Below are 13,848 nucleotides of genomic sequence, written 5' to 3' on the forward strand. Positions count from 1 at the left end.
CTCATTTGATGTATGTCATTGTGTGCGACCAGGCTGTGTCTTTACTCCCACACTTTTTACTATGTTCTTAGCCAGCTTCCTCACTATGGTGTCAGAAAACCTGTTTCGGAGTCTACATTCGCATTAGAACCAATAGGAAGCTATTCAACTTGGCTGGATTACATGTCAGCTCCAAGATGTATGAAGAAAGCATTAGAGAACTTCTCTTTGCAGATAATTCAGCAGTAGTTGCTCATTCACTCAGAGATATCCAAGAGATAACCACTTGCTTTGTGTCAGCAGCAAATCAATTTGGATTAAAGATAAATACCAGTAAAACTAAACTTCTTTACCAACCATCCAATAGACAAAATATAGGCAGTGATGCCATATTCTGAAGAATTGAAATTCTTGTCAAGGGGAAACTCTTAAATGTGTCAACACCTTTATAGGTAGGAAGCACAGTTGCTAGCGATAAACGCCCCTGATGAAGAAGTTGCATATCACATTCAGTCAGCATTCAAAGCATTTAAAAGACTATTGAAACATCTTTGGTATCAGCTCAGCATCACTACAGCAACTAAGATGAAGGTCATTTGTGCTGTGGTGCTGACTGCACTTCTGTATTCTATGGAAACAATAACCCTATGTAGGCGACACATGAAAAAGCTTACAAGCCTGCAACTGAGACATCCGCGGAATAGTTTAGACATTAAATGGCAAGTTCAAGTTCCAAACACCAAGTTATTGAGCAGAGCTAGCATACATGCCCGGTATTGAGGCACTTTTAGCAGCTGCACAGCTGAGAGGGACAGGTCATCATATTCTCTGTATGCCAGATCAGCGGCTCCCAAAGATTCTCCTCTGTGGTGAATCTAAGGAATGGAAGCGCAATAGAGGAGAGCAGAAGCTGCCCTACAAGGATGTTTTGAAAAGGAACTTGAAGAAAGCAAATATTAACAGCGAACTGGGAAGAAGTTGCCAGAGACTGATGTAAATGGAGATCTGTAGTGTATGATTCTACCCAGCCAGTTGATGCGCACAGAAAGGCAGCATATCAACAGCACCATCTTCAATGGCAGAATATCAAGCAGCTCTCCAATTTCTCCTGCCCGAACTGTCAGAGGCTTTATTTCAAATGCTAGACTTGGTGCTCATCACCAACCTAACAAGTGATAAATTTCCCTCCTCCACAGTCATCGTCGAGTAAAAACGATGTACAGCTGAAGACCATTGTAAGCTGCATATGCAGCTCTCTGTGTTATGTGGGCTGCATCCACACAATATATATACTGCCTGTATGGCACTGAGGATGTCAGTGCGCTGATTGGGCCACAGGTTGGGAAGCACTGCTCTGGAGTAAAGCTGATACCACCATCTGGCTCTGTGGAAATGAGATGATCTGGTGATGGAGCATGTAATGCATTTTGCAAAGTGATTTAAAACACACAAGTATAACACTATGATGGGGTTTACAAACCCCAAACTGTAGAGGAAGGGGTTAAGGAGCTGCTCTGGGCCATCACACCCGTAATGTATGCACAGGATGGAGGAGTAGCTTGAAGCGGAGCAGAGTAGCTACATATTGAAATTCTGAAAATGAAGCACGGTTGCGGCGGGAGGGGTGGGGGGGGGGGGGAGTAGTGGTTCTGCTACTAGAGCCCCTAACTACTGGTGGTCTACCCAACCTGCTGAGTGAAAAGCATACTGGATGTTTGCAAGGTTGGAGATTTCTTCTTTGATTTATTTTGTTTACAAGCCTTAGCTTTAACCTGTTGCATAGGGAGACCAGCAGAAAGTGATTAGGAAGGCAGTTTCATAGCATTCCAGAGTCCAAGACTCAGTCACCTATCTTTTGGACCCTGGATTGGAACCCAGAAGAGGGAGCTGGAAGCAAAATGACTCCCTCTGATACTCAGGATTAAATAGGCCCCATATCCTACAGAGTCCCAAGTCTGGGACTCTAGCCAGATAAAGTCCTGAAGTCCCTTGCTGGGCAGCGAACTATGCAGAAGAGGACAGACCACTATGGGGCCAGAAGGGCTATCAGCAGAGGGGTCCAAGATAGAAAATCACTTGTCATGCCCTCACCTAATCACTAGACAGTGCCTGTGGGGAGCAAACCCCTTCACATACACGGTCAATAAATTGTATTTGGTTCTGTATTTCTAGGAAAAACCCAGATTACGCATTAGTACCATATAACGACAAAATACTTTCTACTCCAACAGTGATTAAGGAGGCTGTTAAACAGCAGCTACTAAAGACAGACATTTTAAAATCAGCAGATCCAGACAACTCGCATTCAAATATTTTAAAAAAAAAAAAAACCTGGCTGAGCCAAGGAGCTCTCTGAACTGTTAATATTGATTTTCAAAAAGTTTTGGAACACTGGGGAAGTTCCACAGAACAGGAAGAAGGCTAATGTTGTGCCAATATTTTAAAAGGGTAAACAGGACAATCCAGGTAAATATAGCCCTGTCATTCAAATAATAGAAAAGCTAATATATGCTCAATTAATATCGAATTAAAGGAAAGTACATAATTATTACCCATCAACACAGGTTTATGGAAAATAGATCTTGTCAATCTAACTTGATTTTTTTTTTTTTTTTTTTAGGTGGGGTAAGATTACATGTGTGGTTGATAAAGATAATAGTGTTAATGTAATATATTTAGACTTCTGTAAGGCACTGACTTGATACCGCATGACATTTTGATTAAGGAACTAGAAAATACAAAATCAACATGGTGCACATTGAATGGATTAAAAACTGGCTAACTGATAGGTCTCAAAATGGAATGTAAACAGGCTTCTGTGCTTCAGTCAACCTCATGGCGCAGTGGGTGGCACACTCCTCCCCTTATTCAGGGATTCAGGCAGACTATAGCTTATCTCTAGTCAGGCGTCCAGCTCACCGCTGCAGAAGCCTCTGTGCTCTTCTCCCCTTTCTCCTCCCAACTACTGTGCTTCCTCCTTTTTTCAAATCCTGTACCCAGCCCTAACTGTCACTAAAGGTGCACCTGGAGAGGGGTTAATTGAGCCTCTGATTCCAAGTTAAATCCCATTCTGGTCTGAAAGGGGTTGTGTGTGTATATATTTATAGAGATTCTTAATCCTGCTTAAGCAAAAACTCCTTGTTTTTAAAAGATATAGACAACATCCCAAAGGAACACATTTGCAATGGTCAGGGGAATAATCTGGTTATTAATTCATAAGATATTTGGAGTGTAACCTTAGCATTTTCTTTCATTTAACATCTTCAGTATATTCTATCAAAAACAATTAAGATTTTATTTTATACTCCTAGAAGTCAAGTATTGTTTAAGTATACAACGTAAACAACACTGAATATGATGAATAGCAGAGCTAATACCATGTTTACGCACAGGATGCTTGTGGCATATTAGAGAGATTCAACATTTACAGTTAGGCTTCATGAAAAATGCATTTCATTTTTCTTAAGGAGATGTTTACATATGCAAAAGCTTTGTTTAAATATTGGGGGAAAGATTTAAGAGTGAAAATCCATAATTCAACATAGAATTGTTAATTTCAAATATAAATACCACACTAAATGAGCACCTGAGCCCCTTTCCTCCAGACTTTAGGCTTTTGAGTTCTTATTTTACATTTCAATCACATTTATGTAATTTGAAAGAGATCCAGTATTGTGCATGAATAATTTAAACTAACCTACATTAAAATAGAAAAACATAAAAACAATTAGTATTGCTAACTATAGTCTCATTCAATTTACATTAATTTTTCATTTTGTTAAGTACACAGTGCTGTCGCATGCATAGTCCTTTTCTTTTTTAACCATATTCTTAAATGCTGATGTAAATTAGCTACAGAAATTTGTATTCAGAATGTTCATTTTGGAAGAATATTACTTTAAAAATAAATGGGTGATTATTCTTCCTGTTGAAATACATTTTTCCTTTAAAACATTTTGATATAATTATGTATAAATCACAAAGTCAAGCTTTATTTGTATTACAGTTGCACTTTGATACACCAGTCAAGATCAGGACTCATTGTGCGAGACACTACCCAACTCTTTATATAGCACTTGAATTATTATGAAATTCGTCATGTAGACTAAAGTTTATTCTGCAAAAATCTTAAATAAAAAAAAACAAATTTAAGGTTAAAATAATGTTTCAATGGAATTAGGAAATACCTCCAAAATTAATTTTCTTGACAAAATTCTATACCTTTCAAAATAACTCAAACATTAACAAATCCGTAAATGAACAAGAGATTCAGCAAATTCTCTTCTTCCATGTAATTTTTCATCATTGGGTATCACCACACGTAACTTACACTGCCCTCAAACATACATTCAAAGGTGAAAGATGAAAAATATCAGTGCATATTTTGTGGTGCAAAGTGAATGAGGCAAACTTGTGTGTCAGATTTTTTTGCAGCTCCTAAGGGCCCAAGAAGAGGGGCTCTCTCTCCCAAGCCTTCTGAGGTGCATTGAATAGTGCATTTTTGTGATTTTTAGTCTTTTCACTTTTATTTAAAGGTAACAAAAACTGGATATGTTGGAGCCCTCCCTCCTTAAGCTTCATTCTTAGATATATTCCTGATACCTGGAGGTTACCTGGTAACAAAGAAGTCTGGTTCCAACATGCAGGTTGGTTGCTAAAAAATTAATCCTGAAAAAATGGAAAAGTTGATCCCCACCAAACATAGATGCCTGGCTCAATGATAGGCAGACCTCACAGCTAACGAATTCTCCATTCCACAGAGGGAGAATTCCTGAAACTTTCAAAGCAATTTGGGCTAACTTTTTAGAGGTCTATGATTAATGTAGACCCTGAAGTTAGACATGTCGCTTTCCCTCCTTCCCTCCCTTTATCCTAACCCTCTTTGTTTATTTTGTGTATTATTTAAAGTGCAGAGCAAAGGAAATTGCCTTTCCCTGTGGCTCACCCACAGCAGGGGACTCCTGATTTTCCCTGTAAAAGGGAGCCTTCTCTTGCTGGAGGGAGAGAGCAGGCAGAAGTGTTCTTGCTGTGACAGAGAGCGGATGTGTAAAACTGCTCAACGGAACACTAAATGGGTTAATAGGATTCCTTTTAAAGAAACGGGGAAAAAAAAAGTGGCAAGGTATTTAAATTGCAAATGACTGCTGGCATACACCAAAGGGGAGTGTCATAGTCCAGGAGACAGGACAATGAGGTTCATTGATGGAGTGTAGGTCTGTAAAAGGATCCTTCTGATGAGAGAGCTTGACTTCAAAAATGGCAGAGTAGAGATTACACATCTGGCTGGCAATAAAGCTTTCAGATACACACCGCTATCAAATAAGGGCATTACAAGCAGTTTAAACACACTTATGCTTACATATTTTTGTTAAAATATATTTTAGCTCCTAGATGCCCTTGCATCATAACTGAATTGCTACCTGTAGAATTCAGTGCCAGATATCTTGTCAGACCCTCAACTGTTAAGGTCATCAAAACACTGCTAGTCCAAAGAAGCGTCAGAAAACACTACCCAGTATCAATAATGGGGACGATCGTAGTAGAAAATACATATGAGAAACATAATGACATCCTAAAATCAGCAAAATCTGGATAGGCAAAGAACAATTATGATTCCTCATTGATCTATCAGCTTATAAAAAATGTCCAAAATAAACAGATTGCAAAATCTGTCAACCCTCACTGGTGTAGCAAGAAGCACATAGGTGGTTAGTACAATGTCCACAAATAACATCTTAACATTCTTCATGTTGCTTGTTCATGGGCTTCCTTCCTAGTGCCTTGGTTTGGTTAGCGGGCACTGTGTGAGTTTAGTAATATATGCCCATTTTTCTCACTGCATGGTAGGTAACGGCAACCTTTTTCTGAATGGTTACATGTCTGTTATTACCTGAAATGTCTCTATTTGAAGTGGTGAATTCTCAGGTGAAGTGGAAGGTGGTCATGAGATCATAGTCTCAGAGTTGGGTGGTAACAGTTTAGCTTAAAAAGAATCAAGCTATAAGATAGCCAAGGAAAAAACCCAAGAAGATGTGGAAAATGGAACTGAAACATATGCATACACGATTATTTTAGTAAGCTACAGCACATGAGGAAGTTCACAAAGCACAGGTCCCTAGTGACTACACAAAGACTAATGCTAAAGAATGAAGTTACTTCAGCTATGAGTGGCATTATCTTGTGCCCACAACATTTGCCAAATAACCATCAGTTATGGATGAAAAAATATGGATTATTTGGGAGGTTAATTTATACCAGCATTTTGATCAGACCAGACCATTGCTCTGGTTCACTCAACAAATATCGACAGACATACAAACCTAGAGACGCACTTAATATATCAGTGGAGCCATGACCTCAGATGGAAGCCACTATTAGACACAGTGCAAATCTGATAGCATTATAAGCTACAATAAAGATCACCACTTACCACTGTGTGATAATACCCTCAATTGTTTTCTAAAATACTAATTTTCTATGTTTTCCCATTTAAATAAATTCAGGGCAGTGCATATGAACAGTTATTGGTTTTACCATCTTAGCTCTTGTAACAGCTCATATTGGATCTTCCATGCTGCATGCAGTAATGCATTACTATAAATCTTGTATCAGCTGCTATGCTTGTGCTAGCTCAACAGCAGATTTCATAAGATATCTGGCAATGTGCATCAAGTACCTGAGATCAGAATTAGGCCCAAAGATCTCATACTTTTCAACATTCCTTTGTAATTATCCTTCCCAAGATATCCATGTTATTATATCATACTTAGCATGCAATGAGTCATGACAGTAAAGCATTCCTTTGATAGATCCGCTTTGGGTTCATTGTATGATAATATGATCTAAGGTCAATGGCTTCAGATCCAATAAACTATAATCCTTTCCCAGAAATGCACTGCTTGAAGTGTCTTACCATAATAAAAATCACAATAAAGATGGAAAATGTAGTAACTGTGTTTTTTGTATATGCTACTTAAATATGTGGATTTTTGTCATCCAATTAGACAGCATCATTTCTTGCCAAAATTCTTAGATTTCTATTTTTCTTTTTAATTCCTCCCTTACATAGAAAAGACCCACTGTCATTAAAGCTCTCTTTCCATGTATATTCTAAAAAATGAGTCCACCTTCAGGCACTTCAAACAGAATACAGTAAGCATTCATTCCAAACAAAATACAGTGGAACCCTCCTATGATATTAGTGTTTTCCCCACCCAAAAAAAAAAAAATTACACCTGGAGTTTCAAAAGAGAGAATTTACCTCACAAAGTATCTCCTCATCCTAACCTCAGGATGGTGGGACTCTCTTGAGTCCTGCTTCAAAGCCCACTGAAATCAATGGAAAGACATCTGACTTCAGTGGGTGGTTGATCTGACTCTGGATGCCTACATTTGCAGAAATGCAGAGATAGCTTGAAATTATTGTGGAGCGAAAGAGTTTGAGTGGTACAAACATCCCCCAGGGGAAAGCAGGAGTAAGGAGGAAGACAGGAATCCTTCCCAACACCCCCTAAGTGGTAGCTGCAGCTTTTCTCCTCCTCTATCCTCCTCTATCTCAGAGCAGAAATTGAGGGGATCACTGTGAAATACAATTCTTATATAAAAGAACACCACAGGTACTGTGTAAATTCCTTTGGAAAAAACATTTTGAAAAAGTTTTTTTGTTGCTCCACTGATGTATTTTTCCTTGAATATTTCAGTAACAATAATAGTCTTATAAATAATTCTTATGTAGCAACATATATATGAGGCATAGGAACAATTTTAAAAGTCTTAGGTCCCACTCCCGTAAACACATGTGCATGTTGGTATCTATAGACATGGGACTTCAACTCAAGGGGACAGAACATCAGTTGGCAAAAACTGACATAGCTCCGCTGAAGTCAATGGAACTGTACTAATTTACATCAGCAGAACATCTAGGCCTAGAAAGTTGTTTATGTACATACATGTTTTCAGAATCAGCATTTTAAGTTTATTCACTCTATTTTTTGTATCTTTTCCAAAGAGCTTTTCTGTTCTAAGGAACAGCTCACACTTCCTACCTACATGCACGTGTGATCTTATCAAAACACAGAGACCTAACAATTACCAGAGCTGTGATTCATATATTAGTATTGCATTTTATTTCTGTGAACATATTTTTTTTAAATGTCATTTGCCATCATCATTTTCAACCTCTATTCCATAGCGGTAGAAAATATCTCAGCCCCTGAGCTTTACAATGCACCTTTCAATAAAGTTTTGCACCTAATAAAATTTTAGAGAATGAAATTACATCTTACAATAAATTACTGCCAGAATACATATGACACTGACAAGCTGAATCTGCCCTGCTAATAAAAAAAACAAACACACAAAGTCTTCAGCTATGGTGTGCACTCTACCTGAAATTTGACATAAATTAATAATAATAAAAAGCAATAAAAATCTACTCCAAACATATTTATATATATAGGCAATCATATTATCAAAGGTTAACTGAGCTGTAAGAGATTTTTCATTAACGTAAATGTCTTATGAAGTATCAGATTCAAATTCTTAACCTATGAGGTATTGATGGAATTGATATCGGAAAATTACAGAATAGAGTTTTGATATTAACAGATGAGGAAACCAATATATTGTGACCTAATTAAGTCTTGAAACAAAACTTTTGGAACCAGGAAAATCCATTCCCTGTAAAGAAACCCCTTTGCTGCTCTCTCACTCTTATTGTAGTAGGTTTTATATCAAAGATTCTTTGGGTTTTAAAATTAAACCTCATCTATTATAAGACATTGGGATACTGAAGTGTTTGACTGTCCTTGGAGAAAACTTGATAGCTACTGGCCATATTTGTAGTTAGTTGATACTGAGCAAGTCAGACCAACAAATCACTGTTTAGCAGATGGCTGGACCACAGTGTTCTCAAAAGAGTTAAAAACACTTCAATTGTTAGAACTCGTTCATGTTTGCACAGATAAATTTAATACAAATATTTTCTAATTTTTGCCATGTATCAAAAGACACTTCATGAGAGTTTCTTGTTTGTTTTTACTGGTAACAAATCCATGGCTATATTTGAAAGAAGTATAAGAGAGTAGATGAACAATTCACTGTCTCTGACTTCAGCTAAGCTTTAAACACACAGAGCCCTCATGAAAAGCTATGGAAAACATTCTTTTTACAGTCAATTCTATTTCTCTCTCACATGGTTTCTTTTATTTCTCTTTCCCTATTTCATTATAAAGGACAGGTTTATTAAATTGTATTGGTCCCTGCTGCTTATTCCCCCTTCTGAACTCATGAAGCCTGATTTGTGTTTACTCTAAGACCCCTTTCACTGCCAGACTGGTGTAAAGGGGTCGTAGAGTGAGTGTAACTTTAATTTACCTCCACTTAAATCCCCTTTACACCACAGCACTTAAAGGGATCTTAGAAAAGAAATCTTAAAAAAGAATCAGGCACATCACGTTATTTGTGACCCTATCTTCAGCATAAATTGCAATGTTGCACACAGACCATGACTAAGTGAGGGACCACGGTGTTTAAAACATGGCATGTTTTACCAGGCGTTTCTGCTGCAAACAATGCAATTGAGGCAACTTCCATTAGTCTGATCCCAGTCATCATTATAGGGGAGATCAAAGCAGTCAATCATAGCCTAATCTTTCCCACTGGAGCAGGCATCTGGGGAGTTGATTCAAAGTATCATTTTTAGAATCACTTCTCAAAGTAGAATTGTATTTCAGTAGATATGGGGGAGAAGATTTGCAGGACAGAGGTTGTTATGGAGAGACGGTAGTCTCTGCTGTAAATAGCCCTCTGACATCAGCAACATCCTGTTTTAAACCTGATTTTGGCATTCCCCCACCCTCTCCAACTTGGCCGAAAAGAAAACCACCACCTATAGTTTCTCATGGATGCTTTTCCACCAGAGGAAACATTCTGGAACAATATATTCATAAAATGTAATACTTTAAAAATCGAAGTTTTCCAACTTCTTTTCCAAAAATGCCAGATTTGGTTTATTTTGTCTTTTCAACAAGGAGTAGTACCCTTGACTAGTCCTAGAATATTTGGTAGGCTATTTTTGGACTTATTCTCTGGTTTTCTAAACTAACTCCATGGGCAAACAAAACTTCAGGGTACCTGGACAGGACTCACCTGAGGCTGATATGATCCATGGCAGCAGAGAAGCCTGCCAGATTCAGTCAATTAGCATTTATAAATGTAATCGGAGAAGAGAGCTTATAATCTCCAAGGGTGAGATGCTGGCCCCACTGAACTCAATACTAAAACTCCCTTTGGCTTAAGTAGCACCAGGATTTCTTCACCCCAATGCTCTGTGGGGCAGGCGTATCTCTGACCTGCTAGTCTAGGAAAAATCCAATTGCCCAGTAGCCAGAAATAAATATAAGTGCTATCTGGGTTAAGTCAAAGGGTTAAATTTCCTAACAACTGGACAAGTTCACCAAAGGAGACTGGGGATAGGCTGAGTGTGGAATGAGGCACAGCAGTATTCAGATGACAATAGGAAGGGAGGTTGGCCAGAACTGAGCTGCTTCAGTTATACAGTGATGAGAAGGACTGAACAGAGCAATAGAACTGAGCTGTCACCCAGGGGAAGGGGTAGAAAGAGAAGGGAAGGAGCAGAAAAATAAAACTATTAGTCAGAGAGGAGAGACCTTGCTGATGTCAACCACAGAAATATTGTCTTTGCAGAATAAGAGATGGAACCATGTAAGGTATGTGCTGCTGTGCAAGCTTAATCAGACATCTGTGGAGACAGGAGGGACAAGACTGGGGCTGGACTTTCCAGGCTTTACATACAGGTAGTCAAAAGTTTCTCTCGCTCAGAAAGGCTCCAACACTTGCTTCCGGCTAAGCAAGGTTAGGCTGATGTTGCAGTTTTAGAGCCTTACAAAACAGAGTTTCTAGTGCAGCTTCTGCATGCTCTCTAGCCTAATTGTCACCTGCCCAGGGGCTGGGCTTTCTAAGCAGGACTTCCGACCCTGCCTCATTAGTCCTGTATATTGCTACAACTTCATTCAATTACCTGAACTATTCAGATAATTGAGCTAGAAAGATACACACTCAAGAGCTCTTTAACTGTTAGATGTCTTCCTTACTTACATTTTCTGTACATCTGAGAGTACAGGGTCAGACTCAGTTACATTAACCGACTATCTTTCCTGCTAAGTTAGTAAAATAAAGAAGTTTAGTTTAGATTCAATATCAAGCAAAATGAAAGTTTCATACCTTTGAATACCTCTTGCCCTTCTGCTTTGTTGGATCTTTGGCTGGATCATACAGAGCAACGCCAGCATAGAGATGTTTTTGCTCCCTGGCTTCTTGAACAGCTTTCTGGGTAGGACCTTGTCTTTCATCCTCCCTTTCGCACCTATGACCTGCTATAAAATAAAAACAATTTAATCCTTTAGAATTTATTTCTCTTTTGTTCTTCTGGAAAAAAAAAAAATCTCATTTACCTAGCAATAATCTCTGTGTGACAAATTAAACAGAACTGGAAGCTGAAACTAATGCAAAATAGGTTTTTGAAATAAAGTAATATCCAAGTAATCGGGTTGTATGTATCAATAACTCCAGAATTATACATTACTACTCTCCCGCTCAGTTCAGTCCCATAAATACAAGTTCTTTGTGTGAGTCCATTTAACTTCTATTACCAATGCCCCAGATTTTCAACCATGGTACAGATTTTAGTATTGAAAACAAAAAAATATCACTGTAGAAGTAAGTCAAAGAAAAGCTGGAGGTTTTGGTAACTAGATGGGGAGAATTGTAATTTTTGGCATCCAAGGTGTGGGAATTATTTTGGAACCCAAGATATAGCACCTCCTCTTTCCTTTTCCCCCAGAGGTAGAGATGACTAAAAACTTAGAGAGAGGGAATTTGAATTTTCACTCCAGCACTATTTGACAGGAATTAGCTTCCCCATTGTATTTCATTTCAGTATCTGCCATTGCCTCCCAAAACATGACACACAAACATATTAGCTTGATATTTCTGCTAAAATAATCAGCAGTATAATAGTTAATGATGATATTTAAATTGTTATTAGACTTCAGTTATGGTTTCACTGAGATGAATGGAAAAGTTCATAATATTTCAGGCAGATTCAAGCAGAGATGTTCACATTGGTTTACATCTGATTCATATTTGGGAAGTTTCCATGGCAATCATAGGGGATACTATGCATGTTGGTATTGCACTAGAATGGATTCTAGACCCCTGGAGGAGTAAGAATGGAACAATTTCAATGGGATTTGGGCTCTTAAGTCTCTTTTGAAAATCCCAACCTTAAAACATATGTGGAGCTGGGTAAAACTTTTCAGCCAAAACTGTGAGGGGGTTGGCGGGGGGGAGGGGGGGGATGCAGATTTGAAAACACTGAAATGTTTTGCCATATTGTTTAATGTGAAAAACAAAACATTGAGAAATTCTATTTCTAAATTTTCTTGATTGTTTTTGTAAATGTAAACCATTAAAAAGCTCACCAAAAAATCAATATAAAATGTTTCATTTTGGATTAAACAAAAATGTTTGGTCAACCCTAATTTTTTCTTTTCGGAATTGCCAGTGACCTAAAATATCCATTATTTACACAGTTCTAACCACATACAATAAATAAGTAGGCTAAAAAACAAACAAACAAAAAATATACATATCTAATAAACATCTGCTCTTTGGAACTAAAGCTCAGTTCAGTCATGAAATTCTAACTCTCAAAAAAAACCCACCAGGTTAAATAAGGATCAAAACTTTCTGTATGACAAACTCCAATAAAAGCTATAAAAAGTTAAAAAGAACTGTGTCTTACAAAACAGACTAGCCCTATTATCAATGCTTTAAAAGTGAAGACTACTGCAATAAATGCTCTGAACAACAACATTTCCTGAAGTACTATATAATGCAGAATTGTTGTATTCATGTGGAAGATTTTCCCCTCACTCAGTAACGGTTGTCCACTAGCAATTATGATGCTCATGGAACATTGGGTTTGTTTGCACTTGTGAAATATACATATTTATAAACCACCACAGAGCCATGAAAGTTAAAGAGCTTAAAAAGTCAGTAACTGCTTGAAAGAATGACCAAAATCTGAAGGATTGTGATTATGCTCTATAAATCGGCAACAGCTCGTGTTTTCAGACTTCCCATTTCTGACTGCCTTGTGGCTGGAAAAGGGTCAGCCAGGTTTAAGTACTATAACCAGCATCTCTGAAATTTCCTTTTGCATAATATCCCAAGAGTGGGTTACATCAGGTCAAGGAAGGAGGAGGCATGGTTAAGAGGCCTGGCAGTGAGTTAATTCAACCATGAACAAAGTCATTGAGTTAGATTTCATAACTGGGTAATAAATAAGCAGCTGGAGGTTCTAAAAAAATAAATGAAATGTTACCAGCTCAGTACAAGTTAATTGCATGGTTTTCAGAACCAATTCTAATAGCAGTGCTGGGTTCAAATATATATGTTAACCAGCAAATGATTACTTAGATCTTTAGGGAAAGAACTGTCTTTTTGTTCTGTATTCAACACTTACCACAATGGGATCCTGGTCTAGGACTACAGCAATACAAACAAACACAAACAAATAATAATAATTATTCAGTGAACTAATATTAGTCCTTCTCTATCTAGACTCCTTTTTCAAATTCTGGACAGGGTAGGTTTTAAGAAAAGTTGGTATTGAACACGGGGAAATTTTTCATTACAATTTTCACAAAAGAGCTATCCCTCTTCTCAATGAAAAAAAATGTAAATTTTTGTATTGGCTCCAATAATTTATCCTTTTGGGCCCCAATTCAAGCAAAGTCTTTAGAATGTAACAAATGTGAGGAGTCTTAAAAAGAAGCATGTGAG

The 13,848-nt window shown here is 37.8% G+C and overlaps 1 protein-coding gene across 6 annotated transcripts in view; it reads right to left on the minus strand.

The window, feature by feature from the left end:
• Positions 1 to 13,848, minus strand: part of SPAG16 (sperm associated antigen 16) — a 667,175-nt gene that overhangs the window by 605,666 nt on the left and 47,661 nt on the right. For all 6 annotated transcript variants that reach the window (XM_067548711.1, XM_067548708.1, XM_067548713.1 and 3 more), the window contains one exon: positions 11,224 to 11,375. In XM_067548711.1, coding sequence (XP_067404812.1) covers positions 11,224 to 11,375 — 152 coding nt within the window. The remainder of the gene's footprint in view (positions 1 to 11,223; positions 11,376 to 13,848) is intronic.

This window comes from Emydura macquarii, unplaced genomic scaffold (genome assembly GCF_026122565.2).
Source record: "Emydura macquarii macquarii isolate MOO-44397 ecotype Brisbane River unplaced genomic scaffold, CSIRO-AGI_Emac_v2 contig_1253, whole genome shotgun sequence".
Lineage (NCBI taxonomy): Eukaryota > Metazoa > Chordata > Testudines > Chelidae > Emydura > Emydura macquarii.